The 16,391-nt window shown below is 36.2% G+C and overlaps 2 protein-coding genes across 2 annotated transcripts; one reads left to right on the plus strand and one right to left on the minus strand.

Moving 5' to 3' along the window:
- Nucleotides 1-2,033: 2,033 nt before the first annotated feature.
- LOC114473720 (homeodomain-interacting protein kinase 3-like) lies at nucleotides 2,034-4,987 on the minus strand. The gene is made up of 9 exons (XM_028463489.1): nucleotides 4,975-4,987; nucleotides 4,093-4,268; nucleotides 3,825-4,001; nucleotides 3,526-3,707; nucleotides 3,280-3,403; nucleotides 3,032-3,151; nucleotides 2,852-2,944; nucleotides 2,504-2,673; nucleotides 2,034-2,409 (listed from the first exon to the last, which is right to left on the minus strand). The coding sequence occupies exons 1-9, from the start codon at nucleotides 4,985-4,987 to the stop codon at nucleotides 2,034-2,036; spliced, it is 1,431 nt and encodes a 476-aa protein (XP_028319290.1).
- A 6,597-nt stretch (nucleotides 4,988-11,584) lies between these two features.
- Nucleotides 11,585-14,033, plus strand: ier3ip1 (immediate early response 3 interacting protein 1). The gene is made up of 3 exons (XM_028463048.1): nucleotides 11,585-11,739; nucleotides 12,039-12,140; nucleotides 13,291-14,033. Exons 1-3 carry the CDS (start codon nucleotides 11,649-11,651, stop codon nucleotides 13,344-13,346), a joined length of 249 nt encoding a protein of 82 aa, XP_028318849.1. The 5' UTR covers nucleotides 11,585-11,648; the 3' UTR covers nucleotides 13,347-14,033.
- The last annotated feature ends 2,358 nt before the right edge of the window (nucleotides 14,034-16,391 follow it).

Raw genomic sequence — 16,391 nt, forward strand, 5'->3', positions numbered from 1 at the left:
GAATTATCACTTGTTTGATTCATCTAATAATTTAACATACTGGCATTTTTAGTAATAAACCTATTTCTTCTTTGTTTTAGAAAAATAAGTTGACCAAACATTTATGTAAATTTGTTATGTTGCTGCTGTTTTTATCCTGCAATACGGGCCAATGCAACGACATTTCATTGTTATCTGTACTGTAAAGTTCAAGTTTGAATGAAGTTTGAATAAAGAAAGTTTATTATTTATTTTATTTATTTATTTATTTATTCAGTTCATTTCCGACATGGTTGCATTCACAGAAATTAATTTGACATTCAGAGCAAAATCACATCATTGTTTTTTTTTTTTTTTTTTTTTTTTTTTTGTCCTTTTACATGCCGGAAAGGGCGACGGAAAAAAGCATTATGCTTATCTAGATCCGTCCCCTAATTTGAACACAGATATTTTTACATCCAACCTCGTTTCTTCACATTTTATTTATTATTTTATTTATTTAAAGTCTAAGACTTAATTGAACGTATCGCAGTAATACAGCATATTGATCACCCTGAAACTGTGAAATACAACTCACTACAACTTAAATAAGATGGATGAGCCAATGTTTGGCTGAATTTGAGTGAATCTGTCTTTAATCGTTCTCCACATTTCTATTTTTCTGTCCACATTCACTCAAGTAGGGGTCTACATGGTGGCAAAGTACATCAAGCTCTTGATAAAACATTTGTCTAGTGCAAACAAATGCAGCTTGTCAAAATGATTATGGACAGAGTAAAAATTATCACTACTGTTCATTAATCAATAATGTTTTCCATCCATCAATCCATCCATCTTCTCCTGCTTAGCCGTTTCCGGGTTGCGGGGGCAGCATCCTCAGTAGGGAGGCCCAGACTTCCCTCTCCCCGGCCACTTCCTCCAGCTCTTCCGGGGGGACCCCGAGACGTTCCCAGGCCAGCCGAGAGACATAGTCTCTCCAGCGTATCCTGGGTCTTCCCCGGGGCCTCCTTCCGGAGGGACGTGCCCTGAACGCCTCACTAGGGAGGCGTTCAGGGGGCATCCTAATTAGGTGCCCGAGCCACCTCATCTGGCTCTTCTCGATGCGGAGGAGCAGCGACTCTACTTTGAGCCCCTCCCGAATGACTTAGCTTCTCACCCTATCTCTAAGGGAGAGCCCAGCCACCCTACGGAGGAAACTCATTTCGGCCGCTTGTACCCGTGATCTTGTTCTTTCGGTCATGACCCAAAGTTCATGACCATAGGTGAGGGTTGGAACGTAGACCGACCTGTAAATAGAGAGCTTCGCTTTTTGGCTCAGCTCCCTCTTTACAATGACGAACTGGTGCAGACTCCGCATCACTGCAGACGCCGCACCAATCCGCCTGTCAATCTCTCGCTCCATCCTTCCCTCACTCGTGAACAAGACCCTGAGGTACTTGAACTCCTCCACCTGGGGCAGAACCTCATCTCCAACCCGGAGAAGGCACTCCACCTTTTTCCGGTCGAGAACCATGGACTCGGATTTGGAGGTGCTGATTCTCATTCCGGCCGCTTCACACTCGGCTGCGAACCGATCCAGTCTCAATAATGTTTTGTCAGATTTTATTCCATCACAAATGTTTTACCAATTCTAATTATATGATCTGTTATTGTATCAGTGGCATTATTGTTGAAGCATTGCATGAGGTGAATAGATGGGACAAAGGCCACATGGACCTCTGGTAACCATAGGAGGAAGCTGAGATCATGCTACCATGTTGGTGTTTGGAATTAGTTTTTCAGGCCGACATGTATTGGGCAATGCCCAAACCCCTAGTGACATAAAAACAAAGCCCATTTTCATTTCTATCCAGGACTTTTAGCAGCTCTGCAGAACATTTAGCACACTACAATGTCAGGTACTTCCCCAAAAAGCTGAGAAAAAAATGTTTGAGAAAGGGGTTAAAACTATGAAAACATTAACAAAGCAGGTAAGTCATAAATGTTTATTGTAAAAATGTCGCTAAATTATGCCAATTGCATGAGAGAGGGTACTCAGTACTGCAATCTTTGGGTTAATAAGCCACAATTTTATTTAAAACAGGGTACTCAGCATCCCAATCCTCAGGCAAATGTGCCTCAATGAGTCCACATTTGCCGTTTGCATTAAATATGGGGTACTCAGCATCCCAGTCTTCAGGTGAATGTGCCTCAATGAGTCCACATTTGCCGTTTGCATTAAATATGGGGTACTCGGCATCCCAGTCTTCAGGTGAATGTGCCTCAATGAGTCCACATTTGCCGTTTGCATTAAATATGGGGTACTCGGCATCCCAGACTTCAGGTGAATGTGCCTCAATGAGTCCAACTTTGTTGTTTTGATGAGAAACGGGGTACTCGGCATCCAAGTCTCTGGGTGATTGTGACTCAATGACCTGTGCCTCGGTTTGACTAGAGGAAAAATTTAAAAAGATTAGTATAAAATTCAAAAGAACAACAAGTTGATTTCCATGTGCGCGAATGCTTAAACAGTGCAGTTACTCACTGTTCTCTGCTGTCTGGCTCCTGGCTCAGGTATGACCCCGTAATGTAGGGATGCTGAAGAGCATCAGTGGGAGAGATTCTCTCTTCACCATCCAAATTCAACAGTTCTTTCAGGAACTCGATGAAGACCTTCCTGTCTTCTATTGTCTCATTGTCCCATAATTCAGTCATCTGGATTAATAAAAATATAGAGCGTTAGGTCAATACACAAGTTCATACCTCTCTTGCTCATGTTAACAAAAAAGAAACAGTGAGTAAATTCAGCTTATAAACGCATGTCTAAAGTAGGTTACATTTTAAAGAAGAGATCTCTAAGTATTTGAACTTAAATATCATAAAAAACACTTACATAGAGCAGGTCATCTAATGATGACAAATGTGGACGATTTTCGGGCCACTCCTCAGCTTTTGTTCTGTTCCTTGACTCGTACTCTTCTGGTGTCTGAGGAAACACAATGACAATAAAAGGGGTTTAAGATACGTTTAGGGCAACAATCAAGGTTCATCAACAATAAAAACTATGTTTTACCAGCAGCCTCCATCTTGTGCCCAATTCATCCACCTCATGACAGAAGAACTTCTTGCTGTAAAGGCCAAATTGGAGCTGCTGGTTTGATGGCATTCCCAGGATCTCCACCATGCTCTGCATCTGCAGAAAGAACACAGTTACACACATTAGGGGCAGGTCGTCAAGACTATCTATACCTGTGTACATGTGAAAAAGAGAACGTAGGTACTTAAATGATTGGAGGGATGATGTATAAAAAGACGACCTACCATGAGGTATTCGCATTCGACCGGAAAGAGGCTGCCATTAAGGAAGAGGAATGCCAGCGTGCAGCCCACTCCCCACATGTCAATGGCCCCCGAGTAAGGAAGGCCAAGACAAATCTCTGGGGCCCTGTGAAGCAAAAATAATGAAATACACTTTAGAACACTAAATCTTAGCATTAAGTACCAACACTATAATAACACAGATTTGTTACAAAAATCCAGAAGTTGTTCAGGGTGACACCCTCATACCTGAAGCCGATTGCTTGAATTATGGTCCCGGTCATGGCTTCAGAAATGGGAGAAGCCACTCCAAAATCAATTAGCTTTACGCTAAATGAACTGTCATCAATGTTGACCATCATGATGTTGTCTGGCTTGATGTCATTGTGTATTATTTTTACAGCTTTGAGTCCCTGTAATGCCACCATCAGCTGCAGGGACACAATGAGAAAAGGATGAGAATGGAGTTCCTCTCATGGAGCTGTTTAAGCTCAGGTTTGAACTCATGGCTTTCTTAATTGATCAGCAAGTAATAAAAAGATTCATACCTGCTTTGCAATAGGACGGATGGAGTTGATGTTTAATGAACGGACCAGGTTGAGCAAATCCACGTCCAACAGCTCAAAGACGAGGCACTTATAGCCCAGGTATTCAAACTGCTCATAAAATGTCACCAGATTGAAGTGGTCAGCATTCAGAGAGCTGATGGTCTTCAACACTGACAGCTAGAGGGGAAAAAAGGACAATTAGATCATCTTTATCACTTTACCCCAAAAATTCATAGTTAAAGTTCTGTTGAAGGCACCAAACACTTACTTCGTCCTCAACATTTTGAAAATACTGACTCTTTAGGATTTTTACTGCAACCAATTTGCTGCTGTTGTGAGCACGACACTTGGCAACTTTCCCGAAGGTACCTTCTCCGATAAACTCCAGGATTGTGTACCGAGTGGAGGGGCTGTGGAGGGCATGGCCTATCATTAGAGGATGTGCTGTCAAAGTGGATAGACAGGGCACAAGGTTAGTATTCAGTATTTTAACACTAATAATCAATCAATTGCTCTGTACTGTCACTTCTAAAGTTTGTGTTAGAAAAAAAGCCCAAAAGAAAAAGTCCTGAGTAACAAGAGCATCAATAGAAACATAAAGGTAAAAATATCCAGCAAGAATAATAATAAAGTACAGATACTTCAAAACTAGTTAGGTACAGTATCAAGTACTTAAAGTTCATTTGTCCATACTTATTGTATGCATGTACAATATAGCAAACAGTTTATTGATGTTAATTGAAAGTGAATGGTTGTCTAACTGCAAGATGATAAAGAACCCAACAGTATCTACTTGTAGTTTGGTTTTAAAGAAAAAGCAGGCCTGCAAATCCACTATATATGTGAAGTCCTGTCCCTCTATTGACTACATGTTTTGCACATCCTAATTTTCTGTTGGTACACTGAGTATTTTATTTTTGCTGTAAAAGTTATTAAAAATATTGAGGTCAAACACTCTTATATTTTGTAATACATGCACACACATCTTTGGCTCTGAAAGCTCCCATGAAGTGTTCCAAACATATTTTCTATAGATAATCTGTAATTCTTTAAGGAAATCTAGTGATTCCTTCACTGACTACAGTGTTTTTTTTTATTTATTTTAGTAGATTACAATTCCTCCTCATTTTGTCTGTAAATACTGTCTTACCTGTAGCAGCCATTCCTCACTCAGGTCTTTACTATTTAACCTTTCAAACTTCACAAAAAATGCTTGTTTTACTTGTTAATACAAAGATACTCAGAGAGCTTTTGCTACTTAACCACTTGCAGTGAGAGAAGCAACTGACATTCTAAATTTGTTTGGTTCTCTTTCATCTTGCTGCCACGGCAACCATTCAACTTTCAAGTAATGTCAACAAACTGTTACCTAAAAAAAAACAAAAAAACTTGCAAATCCAGTAAGTTTTAACAATAATAATTCTAAAAAAAGTATTAAGTATTAATACATGGAGCTCCTCCTGATATATCACATTCATTCTGTGAACATTGAGGTCAAACACCTTTTTTTATGTATTACATGTAGGGATGGGAATTAAACGCGTTAAATGCGATTGATTAAATAATTACAGAAAAATAACGCCGTTAATCGCTTTTTTTGCGCTCCGAACAGAGCGGAAACATTGTTATTTAAAGTGTTCCCGGTATACCCATGATACTGATGCACAGACTACAATACAAGACGGGACACAGGTGTGCTTCTTTGGCGATAATTTTGGCTTGTAAAAAGACCAGATGGAAAACAAAAGCCAAGTTGTTTTCAAATTGTGCAAGAAAGAGAGTTTGCTGGTCACTGGACCTTTTGCAGCCTCTTGTACCACCTCAATGCTAACATGTAGCGGCTAGCACGGACACTCGCACAGTGCTAGCTGCTACATGCTAACACGCTGAGTTGTCTGTACACACTGGACAGGATGACAGGGTTCAGAGCCAAAATGAATAAGTCTACGACTGACAAATGAACAAAACTCACTGGATAAATGTTATTATCTGAAGGAGAGAAAAAGCAACAAGTTCTGTGTAATTACACGGACTGTGTTCAATGATGTTATTGCTCAGAAAAGTTTGGTTACTGTTTTTGATGCGTTAACTTATAGCACTTCATATGTACCTGATGTTTTATTTCATTTCTATTTTTTTATTCTTTGAAAATTGACAAAATTACACAGCAATATTCTCCCCAGATGGTCTGAACTAAAGGTAGCAGCAGCCGTTGGGATTATAGTCTCAAATACAGATGAATTACAGTAAATAGCTACAATAACCACAATAATGTTGTTAATTTAAATGAAAATACCTGAAGTTGAGGGCTTTTCTCAGATAATTTTAGGTGAGATTAAAAAAGACATTAAATGAATAATTACAAAGCACAAATAGTTAAACACTCGTTTTTTTTTTTTTTTTTTTTTTTAATCTCTTGACACTAATAATTTGAGGAAAAAATATTTTCAAATATCTCAAAACCAGAGTAAAAGTACTTTCTAAAGATCTAGGAAATCTTAGGATTCTTTCATTGACTACAGTTTTCTTTAATTTTAGCAGATTAAAATTCATCCTCATAATTTGTCTATAAATACTGTCTTACCTGTAGTAGCCATTCCTCACTCAGGTCTTTACTATTTAACCTTTCAAACTTCACAAAAAATGCTTGTTTTACCTGTTAATACAAAGATACTCAGAGAGCTTTTGCTACTTAACCACTTGCAGTGAGAGAAGCAACTGACATTCTAAAATTGTTTGGTTCTCTTTCATCTTGCTGCCACGGCAACCATTCAACTTTCAAGTTTTGTCAACAAACTGTTTCCTGTTTTGTACATGTATACATACAGTGTGAACAAAGTAAGTTAATGTACTTAAATACTGTACTTAACTAATATTTTCAAGTATATGTACTTTACTTGAGTATATTTTTTTGAGATATTTTTTACACTACATTTCTATTGATGCCCTTATTATTACTCAGTACTTTTTCTCTCCTGTCAGCTTAGTTTGTTGCAATTGCTTAATTTCTGATAAATAGTTTCAGTAGATTCTATGATACATTTAGTTTGTCACACTCATCATTGCGTTCAGTATTTCAACACTAAAACCATGGAAATCACATCTTGTTCTGTCACTCCTAAAGTTTGGATTAAAATAAAAATAGCAGGCCTGTACACACCTTTGGCTCTGAAAGCTCTCAAACTGCTTCAAACAGTATCATCAACACAAGATATTAAACTTGTTTTTGAAGGAAAATATTTTCTCAATATTATGACCACAGTTAATGTATTTTCTAAGGATAATCCATACTTTTATTTATTTTATTTTTTTTTTTGAAAGAAAATCTAGTGATTCCTTCAATGACTAAAGTGTTCTTTTATCTTGGCAGATTAAAATTAATCATCATATTTTGTCTGTAAATACTGTCTTACCTGTAGTAGCCATTCCTCACTCAGGTCTTTACTATTTAACCTTTCAAACTTCACAAAAAATGCTTGTTTTACTTGTTAATACAAAGATACTCAGAGAGCTTTTGCTACTTAACCACTAGTAGTCAGAGAAGCAACTGACATTCTAAATTTGTTTGGTTCTCTTTCATCTTGCTGCCACGGCAACCATTCAACTTTCAAGTAATGTCAACAAACTGTTCCCTAAAAAAAAACAAAAAAACTTGCAAATCCAGTAAGTTTTAACAATAATAATTATAAAAAAAAGTATTAAGTATTAATACATGGAGCTCCTCCTGATATATCACATTCATTCTGTGAACATTAAGGTCAAACACCTTTTTTTATGTATTACATGTAGGGATGGGAATTAAACGCGTTAAATGCGATTGATTAAATAATTACAGAAAAATAACGCCGTTAATCACTTTTTTTGCTCTCCGACCAGAGCGGAACCTTTGTTATTTAAAGTGTTCTCGGTATACCCATAATACTGATGCACAGACTACAATACAAGACGGGACACAGGTGTGCTTCTTTGGTGATAATTTTGGCTTGTAAAAAGACCAGATGGAAAACAAAAGCCAAGTTGTTTTCAAATTGTGCAAGAAAGAGAGTTTGCTGATCACTGGACCTTTTGCAGCCTCTTGTACCACCTCAATGCTAACATGTAGCGGCTAGCACGGACACTCGCACAGTGCTAGCTGCTACATGCTAACACGCTGAGTTGTCTGTACACACTGGACAGGATGACAGGGTTCAGAGCCAAAATGAATAAGTCTACGACTGACAAATGAACAAAACTCACTGGATAAATGTTATTATCTGAAGGAGAGAAAAAGCAACAAGTTCTGTGTAATTACACGGACTGTGTTCAATGATGTATTTGCTCAGAAAAGTTTGGTTTCTGTTTTTGATGCGTTAACTTTTAGCACTTCATTTGTACCTGATGTTTTATTTCATTTCTATTTTTTTATTCTTTGAAAATTGACAAAATTACACAGCAATATTCTCCCCTGACGGTCTGAACTAAAGGTAGCAGCAGCCGTTGGGATTATAGTCTCAAATACAGATGAATTACAGTAAATAGCTACAATAACCACAATAATGTTGTTAATTTAAATGAAAATACCTGAAGTTGAGGGCTTTTCTCAGATAATTTTAGGTGAGATTAAAAAAGACATTAAATGAATAATTACAAAGCACAATTAGTTAAACACTCATTTTTTTTTTTTTTTTTTTTTTTTTTTAATCTCTTGACACTAATAATTTGAGGAAAAAATATTTTCAAATATATCAAAAATAAAGTAAAAGTACTTTCTAAAGATCTAGGAAATCTAAGGATTCTTTCAATGACTACAGTTTTCTTTTATCTTAGCAGATTAAAATTCATCCTCATAATTTGTCTGTAAATACTGTCTTACCTGTAGCAGCCATTCCTCACTCAGGTCTTTACTATTTAACCTTTCAAACTTCACAAAAAATGCTTGTTTTACCTGTTAATACAAAGATACTCAGAGAGCTTTTGCTACTTAACCACTTGCAGTGAGAGAAGCAACTGACATCTAAAATTGTTTGGTTCTCTTTCAACTTGCTGCCACGGCAACCATTCAACTTTCAAGTTATGTCAACAAACTGTTTCCTGTATTGTACATGTATACATACAGTGTGAACAAAGTTAGTTAATGTACTTAAATACTGTACTTAACTAATATTTTCAAGTATATGTACTTTACTTCAGTATATTTTTTTGAGATATTTTTTACACTACATTTCTATTGATGCCCTTATTATTACTCAGTACTTTTTCTCTCCTGTCAGCTTAGTTTTTTGCAATTGCTTAATTTCTGATAAATAGTTTCAGTAGATTCTATGATACATTTAGTCTGTCACACTCATCATTGTGTTCAGTATTTCAACACTAAAACCATGGAAATCACATCTTGTTCTGTCACTCCTAAAGTTTGGATTAAAATAAAAATAGTAGGCCTGTACACACCTTTGGCTCTGAAAGCTCTCAAACTGCTTCAAACAGTATCATCAACACAAGATATTAAACTTGTTTTTGAAGGAAAATATTTTCTCAATATTATAACCACAGTTAATGTATTTTCTAAGGATAATCCATACTTTTATTTATTTTATTTTTTTTGAAAGAAAATCTAGTGATTCCTTCAATGACTAAAGTGTTCTTTTATCTTGGCAGATTAAAATTAATCATCATATTTTGTCTGTAAATACTGTCTTACCTGTAGCAGCCATTCCTCACTCAGGTCTTTACTATTTAACCTTTCAAACTTCACAAAAAATGCTTGTTTTACTTTTTGATACAAAGACAATCAAAGAGCTTTTGCTACTTAACCACTTGCAGTGAGAGAAGCAACTGAAGATTCAGTTTTGTTTGGTTCTCTTATATATTGCTGCCATGGCAACGTTCACTTTCAAGTAACGTCAACAAAGTGTTTCCTATATTGTACATGTATACATACAGTGTGAACAAATTAAGTTAATGTACTTAAATTTTGTACCTGACTAGTATTTTCAAGTAAATGTACTTTACTTGAGTATATTTTTTTGAGATATTTTTTACACTACATTTCTATTGATGCCCTTATTATTACTCAGTACTTTTTATCCCCTGTCAGCTTAGTTTTTTGCAATTGCTTAATTTCTGATAAATAGTTTCAGTAGATTCTATGATACATTTAGTTTGTCACACTCATCATTGCGTTCAGTATTTCAACACTAAAACTATGGAAATCACATCTTGTTCTGTCACTCCTAAAGTTTGGATTAAAATAAAAATAGCAGGCCTGTACACACCTTTGGCTCTGAAAGCTCTCAAACTGCTTCAAACAGTATCATCAACACAAGATATTAAACTTGTTTTTGAAGGAAAATATTTTCTCAATATTATAACCACAGTTAATGTATTTTCTAAGGATAATCCATACTTTTATTTATTTTATTTTTCTTTGAAAGAAAATCTAGTGATTCCTTCAATGACTAAAGTGTTCTTTTATCTTGGCAGATTAAAATTAGTCATCATATTTTGTCTGTAAATACTGTCTTACCTGTAGCAGCCATTCCTCACTCAGGTCTTTACTATTTAACCTTTCAAACTTCACAAAAAATGCTTGTTTTACTTTTTGATACAAAGACACTCAGAGAGCTTTTGCTACTTAACCACTTGCAGTGAGAGAAGCAACTGAATATTCAGTTTTGTTTGGTTCTCTTATATATTGCTGCCACGGCAACGTTCACTTTCAAGTAACGTCAACAAAGTGTTTCCTATATTGTACATGTATACATACAGTGTGAACAAATTAAGTTAATGTACTTAAATTTTGTACCTGACTAGTATTTTTCAAGTAAATGTACTTTACTTGAGTATTCTTTTTAGGGGATAATTTTACATTTCTACTGATGTCCTTATTACTCAGTACATTTTTTATTCAATCAGCTTTGTTAGGGGGCCAAGCCCGTGGGGACAGGGAACCGCAAACCCTATTGTAATCGTAAGGATTTATACTATTTTCAGGAGGCCAAGCCCGCGGGGCCAGGGAACCGCGTATGTAAGCATACGCGGTTCCTAGGACCAGCGGTGCTAGGAACCCTATTGTAATCGTTCCGATTATTATTATTATAATTGTTAACTTTTATAGTTTCGTTGGTCAAAGTGGTGCTGCAGAATAAACCGTGCAAGGTAGGGCGGTGCCCTTTGGTGGTTGGGTCCAAAACCCCCAGAGGACCTTGGATGCAAAAATTCACCTAAATCCGCCAGCAGGTGGCGCTATAACAAAGATCAACGCGTTTTGGCTAATAACTCCCACACCTTTTTTTGCAAATTTAAAACCTTCATATCCACAGATTCCTTGAATAGCACTGAATCACCTGGGCTAGGCCAGGCCCAGGTAATTGGAAAACTAACTTTTTCGAAATCCTCTTTGGGGTTTTGTCCAATCAGCGTGAAACTTGGCACGTAGAGTCTTCAGTTGGACGTGATATACAGTGAACTAAATGAGTTTGTCCGGGTAAATTATGTGCAAATTATTAATGAGTAAAGTTTTCTAGCTAGTGATAAAAATGCGAACTGGCGCATACTTCGGTCAAAATAAATGCTAACGTGCTTAGTTAGTTATGCTTAGTGACGTACTTCCACGGGCTCCTCGAAACCTAGGGGCAGAGTCGCACGGGAAGGCTTGGCCCCATTTAATAACTGCTTGCAGTTCTAGTTGTTATTATTATTATTATTATTATTATTATTATTATTATTATTATTATTATTATTATTATTATTATTATTATTATATACACCTTTTGCCTGCTGGACTTTTACTGTACTATTTCACGACATTTGCAGCCACTTTCCGGTAGTGTTGTCGGAGCTGCCAGCATGGCGCTGACTCTGTATGCTCTCATTCAGACCGCTGTTCTCTGCACCAACGCCTTAGCTGTGCTACATGAGGAGAGGTTTCTCAGCAAACGTAAGACTTTCACTTTTATTTCAAAGTAGCACATAAAGCGTACACACACCAAGCTAACAGCGGCTAGCTAGCTAGCTCCGTTAGCTTTCAGCTCGGTGAAATTAGCATCTTTTCAGCAGTTTTAACAGCAAAAAACTTGGTCATAGATAATACAAATTGAATATATTGTTGCTTAAAGAGAAAGCTGACAAGGTTCATGTCCTATTGCGAGTATTTTTCCTTTTTTCTTCTAAATAACAGGTTTGTTCTCTCTCTCTCTCTCTCTCTCTCTCTCTCTCTCTGTGTGTGTGTGTTTACAGTGGGCTGGGGTGTGGAGCAGGGAGTTGGTGGGTTTGGAGATGATCCTGGAGTCAAAGCTCAGATCCTCAACCTCATCCGTTCAGTCCGGACTGTTATGAGAGGTGAGAACTTCTTGAGTATTGCCCGATATCGATCCGATATAATATCAGCACAAATCATACATACTTTAATTTGGGGTGTCCCGATCTGATATTGATATTGGTCCGAGAAAACGGATATCGGATTTTATCGGACTGCATATATATATATATATATATATATATTATGTTGAAGGTTTAAATGTATGTAACCAATTGGTTAATATTAAATGGGTCAGTTTTTATCATACCTACTGTTCCTGACTATTGTTCTCTGTTTTTAACATTTTACACTACAAAATAAGTAATAAAAGTATGTATGATTCGTGCTGATATCATATTGGTATCGGACAATACTCAAGGCTGCAATATCGGCATCGTATCGGAAGGGAAAAAGTTGTATCGGGACATCACAATTTTTACAATTTTTTTTTTATTTTGGTGATATAGAAAATGACATTATCGCATATATATATATATGGGCTGGGGTGTGGAGCATATATATATATATATATATATATATATATATAGCTTATTTTGTATTCTATTGCCAGAACAGCAATTAGATGGATTGCTGAGTGCATCCTAACCACACTACAGAACTCACTCACACATGCGGTCCCTTATAGGAGTCTGTGTGACATTTTGCTTCACCAGAGTTGTTTTTCTGGTCAGATTTCATTTGAAATAAAATGATCAAGATTTATATTGTATATCATTGTTTTCAGGAGAAAAAAAATATGGCTGTTGGTACCATTAAAACCATACAATACATTATAATTAGAAGCACATACATCAGGGCCACAGACAACAGTAAAGTCAACACAGGACAGGACAGGAGAGATTTACCACCACATTATGATCATTAACATAGGAATATTATATAATTGAATGAAACAAATAATAATAGAATAACCACAATAAATCTAAAAAAAATACATATTGGAATGGGCTTTTTGTATCTGATGTTTTAGATGGAGGCTATATAATCCCATACTTGTGTTGTGTTTTGCTGATATCGTTATCCTGACCTTATGTGAGAAATCTATTACTGGGGTGATCTATTAGATTTAATCGTATCAGTGCATTCTACTCTACTTTAACGTTAAACTAATAAATATTGTGTGTTCAGTTAATTTTTTCCAGTGACATTTATCCTGTTGTTTTCCAACAGTGCCCTTAATAATAGTGAACTCTGCCTGCATCGTGTTGCTGATGTTGTTTGGTTGACGGTTATGGAAGGACTCGCCAAAGAACGACTCGTACTCAAACACATCCTTGGATGAAAACTCCCAGAGGCTCCCATCGTCTTTTCAGCAGCAGTATGAGAGGACATTAGAAACACAGCAACACAACATGAATAGTTATTCAAATGTTTCCACCTTTCACTTCACAGGATAATGAAATATTGTCCTTCAGTTCTGTCTGTTTTTAAAATCTTTCTTTAGCATTATTTCTACACATAAAATGGACCAATTCAAGATTAATAGCCACCTCTTTTGGCAAGGTTCTCCTTGACAATTTGTTACATAGTTGTTGGCTTTAATTAGTGTGTGAATGCATCTATATTTCCTCTCAACTCTACACTCTGGTATTTTCCTAAGATATTAATTTTAAAACATTTTTTTGAAAAAGATATACATTTTAATGTTTTTCTTCTCTTTGACTTCTCTATGACTTTTGATTATAAGTCATTCATGTATTCTTTTTTTTTTTATTATTATTTGATGAAGCACTTTGTGTTTAAATCATTTAGACCAGGGGTGTTGAACACATTTTAATATGAGGGCTGCACATGACCCAGTTTAATCTGGAGTAGGGCTGGAGCAGATGATTTTGTTTGTTTGTTGGGGGGGGGAGGTGGTGTCTTATACTCAAGTTTGGAATTTTGTATTAAAAAAATGTGTTATTCACTCAGAATATTTTTGGTGTAAAAGTGTGACACTTATATTACTAACTCCATGATCACATACTTTATAATTCCTTTGAAGTTATCCGTTTATTTAAAGAAATCTTTGATGTTAGTTGAAGATTTATTTGCCGGTGTCACGGTCCAAGTTTAACTCGTACTGTGATTCTCTTACAATCTTAGCCTGTGACTGCTACGTAGTGAGATGTACCCGTGCTGGATTAGCCATGCACAGAGATTACTGTACTGATTTTTTACAAAAAATGTTATAAAACATCACATCAGTCGACCAATGATAAAAAAAATAAATTTGATTGTCATGATCAGATTTATATGAATACAGCAGCTTATCATTGTAAAATCGGCATAGAATAAATTCTAAAACATTTTTTTTTTTGTAAAAACATAATACATGTAATAATAAAAAACTGCATAAGATACATTTATATACAGTATATACAAACAATACATGTGATAATAAAAAACTGCATAGAATAAATTATAAAACTTGTTTTTTTTATACAAACACATTGCTTTGAAATTGAATTTTCAATCTCGGCATGGCGGAACTAGTGGGCATGCTCAATCTCAGTGCAAGGTAAACTCAGACCATGACATTGGAAATGAGGTTTAGAAAAAGGAGATCTAGCAAACAATTAAACAATACATTAAAAATGACAGAAAACATGTAACTATAGGCAGAGAGAAATTACAAATTTCTTGTACGTATTAGGGAGTGTCAATTTTTATTTATTTTTTTTAATTTAGGAGAGAATTAAATATCTGGAAATGCACTTTATGGTGATTTACATCATGATTTGTTTATGTGGTATTTTTTAAAACTATGAGGTCTGAAAATACAAACAAAACCCTCCCGTGGGAAGAAAGGAATGCTCTGGTGGGTTATGGGTTTGGCCGTCACTGGTTTAGGCTAACGGCTGTGGTCTCTTTGGAGAAAAACTCAACTAAAATGGTTTTAGGGACACATCAAGTTCCCCACATCTCAATTCAGTCATTAATCAACTAACCAGCATACACCTGTGGGCTGAGACTTCTACTTCCTGGTTGTCTGTGCGACTGTGTTTTAGCTAAAGAAAGGCCAAATATAACAGGTCCAACTTGTGGCCTTGCTCTCATCCTTGTGTGGACAGTGAAATGTGTAATATACAAAATTTACTTTTTTTTGTTTTGTTTTAAATAATAGCAACAGTATTTTTTAGTAACTATAACTACACTGTCATTGCTAATTAGCCACTTTCTAACTACAACCTCTGCTAAGACAGACAGTTGGGCCTCAAGTTCTGCTCAAGTTGTACTGTTTTACAAATGCCACCATTCACTTTTGACTACAGCACATTTTCAGATTTTTTCCACGTAGGCTACACTTTTCCAATTAAAAACTTAAAGTGTCTATTTGTACGGTTGTCGTACTTACAACCCCCGGTGCTATTTGTACGGTTACCGAGGTACACGCACGTAGCGTCTTAGGGTTAGGGTTAGGTTATAACCCTATATCGCAACAATTTTTAAGGCTTTGGTACGTTTACCGAAGTACACATACGTAGCTTCTTAGGGTTAGGGTTTGGTATAACCCTATATCTCAACAATTTTTAAGGCTTTGGTACGTTTACCGAAGTACACGTACGTAGCGTCTTAGGGTTAGGTATAACCCTATATCGCAACAATTTTTAGGGCTATTTGTACGTTTACCGAAGTACACGTATGTAGTGTCTTAGGGTTAGTTTTAGTCATGTGACCTAAACTGGCCAAGGAGGGGCGCTGCGTATGGATAGAATGTCGGTATATTGATACGGCAACCGTACGGATAGCCGCAACTAAAATTTAATGTACATAAGTGATTCTCTTGGTCTTTAGATCTTGGTGCTAGACACAAAAAAAAGGTCCTACAACATATATCTAGTGGCATCATTGGTAGCTAAACGGAGTGTCCGAATAATATTTCCATCCATTTTTATTAATTATATTACATGGTTTGATCACTACTCAATAAATTCCCAACCACTTTCATAAATGTTTGTTTTGACCCCTAAATAAGCACAGGGTTTACAGAGTGTGGATCTGTTGGGCTTAAAATCATATGTTTATCTGGGAGCTTTGACCAGTAAAGCCACTTTGATACGTGATTAGTCAGAGTTCAGCCTCAGCTCTAATGGAAAAGTGTAAACGATAACACTTCACAGGTCAGCATGGGTGTTGTATGGAAGCCTGTTTCTGCCATTTGAAAAATAAATAAAAATCACCACGGCAAGTCATAATTGCGAGTTAGTATAGTCGTAATTATGAGCTACAAACTCATAATTATGAGATACAAACTGAGCATTTGCTGCAGTTTATACACTTTGAAT

Source organism: Gouania willdenowi, chromosome 12 (assembly GCF_900634775.1).
Source record: "Gouania willdenowi chromosome 12, fGouWil2.1, whole genome shotgun sequence".
In the NCBI taxonomy this organism is placed as follows: domain Eukaryota; kingdom Metazoa; phylum Chordata; class Actinopteri; order Blenniiformes; family Gobiesocidae; genus Gouania; species Gouania willdenowi.

Bases quoted from the DNA above. Each gene is read 5' to 3' on its own strand.
- LOC114473720 (XM_028463489.1), bottom strand. The intron at 3,152-3,279 runs GTAGGTCGTCTT...TTCTTTCTGCAG, and splicing joins TCGAATGCGAATACCTCATG to ATGCAGAGCATGGTGGAGAT. The intron at 2,410-2,503 runs GTGAGTAACTGC...TTTTTCCTCTAG, and splicing joins GAGCCAGACAGCAGAGAACA to TCAAACCGAGGCACAGGTCA.
- ier3ip1 (XM_028463048.1), top strand. From the start codon at position 11,649: ATGGCGCTGACTCTGTATGCTCTCATTCAGACCGCTGTTCTCTGCACC. The intron at 11,740-12,038 runs GTAAGACTTTCA...GTGTGTTTACAG, and splicing joins GGAGAGGTTTCTCAGCAAAC to TGGGCTGGGGTGTGGAGCAG. The intron at 12,141-13,290 runs GTGAGAACTTCT...GTTTTCCAACAG, and splicing joins AGTCCGGACTGTTATGAGAG to TGCCCTTAATAATAGTGAAC.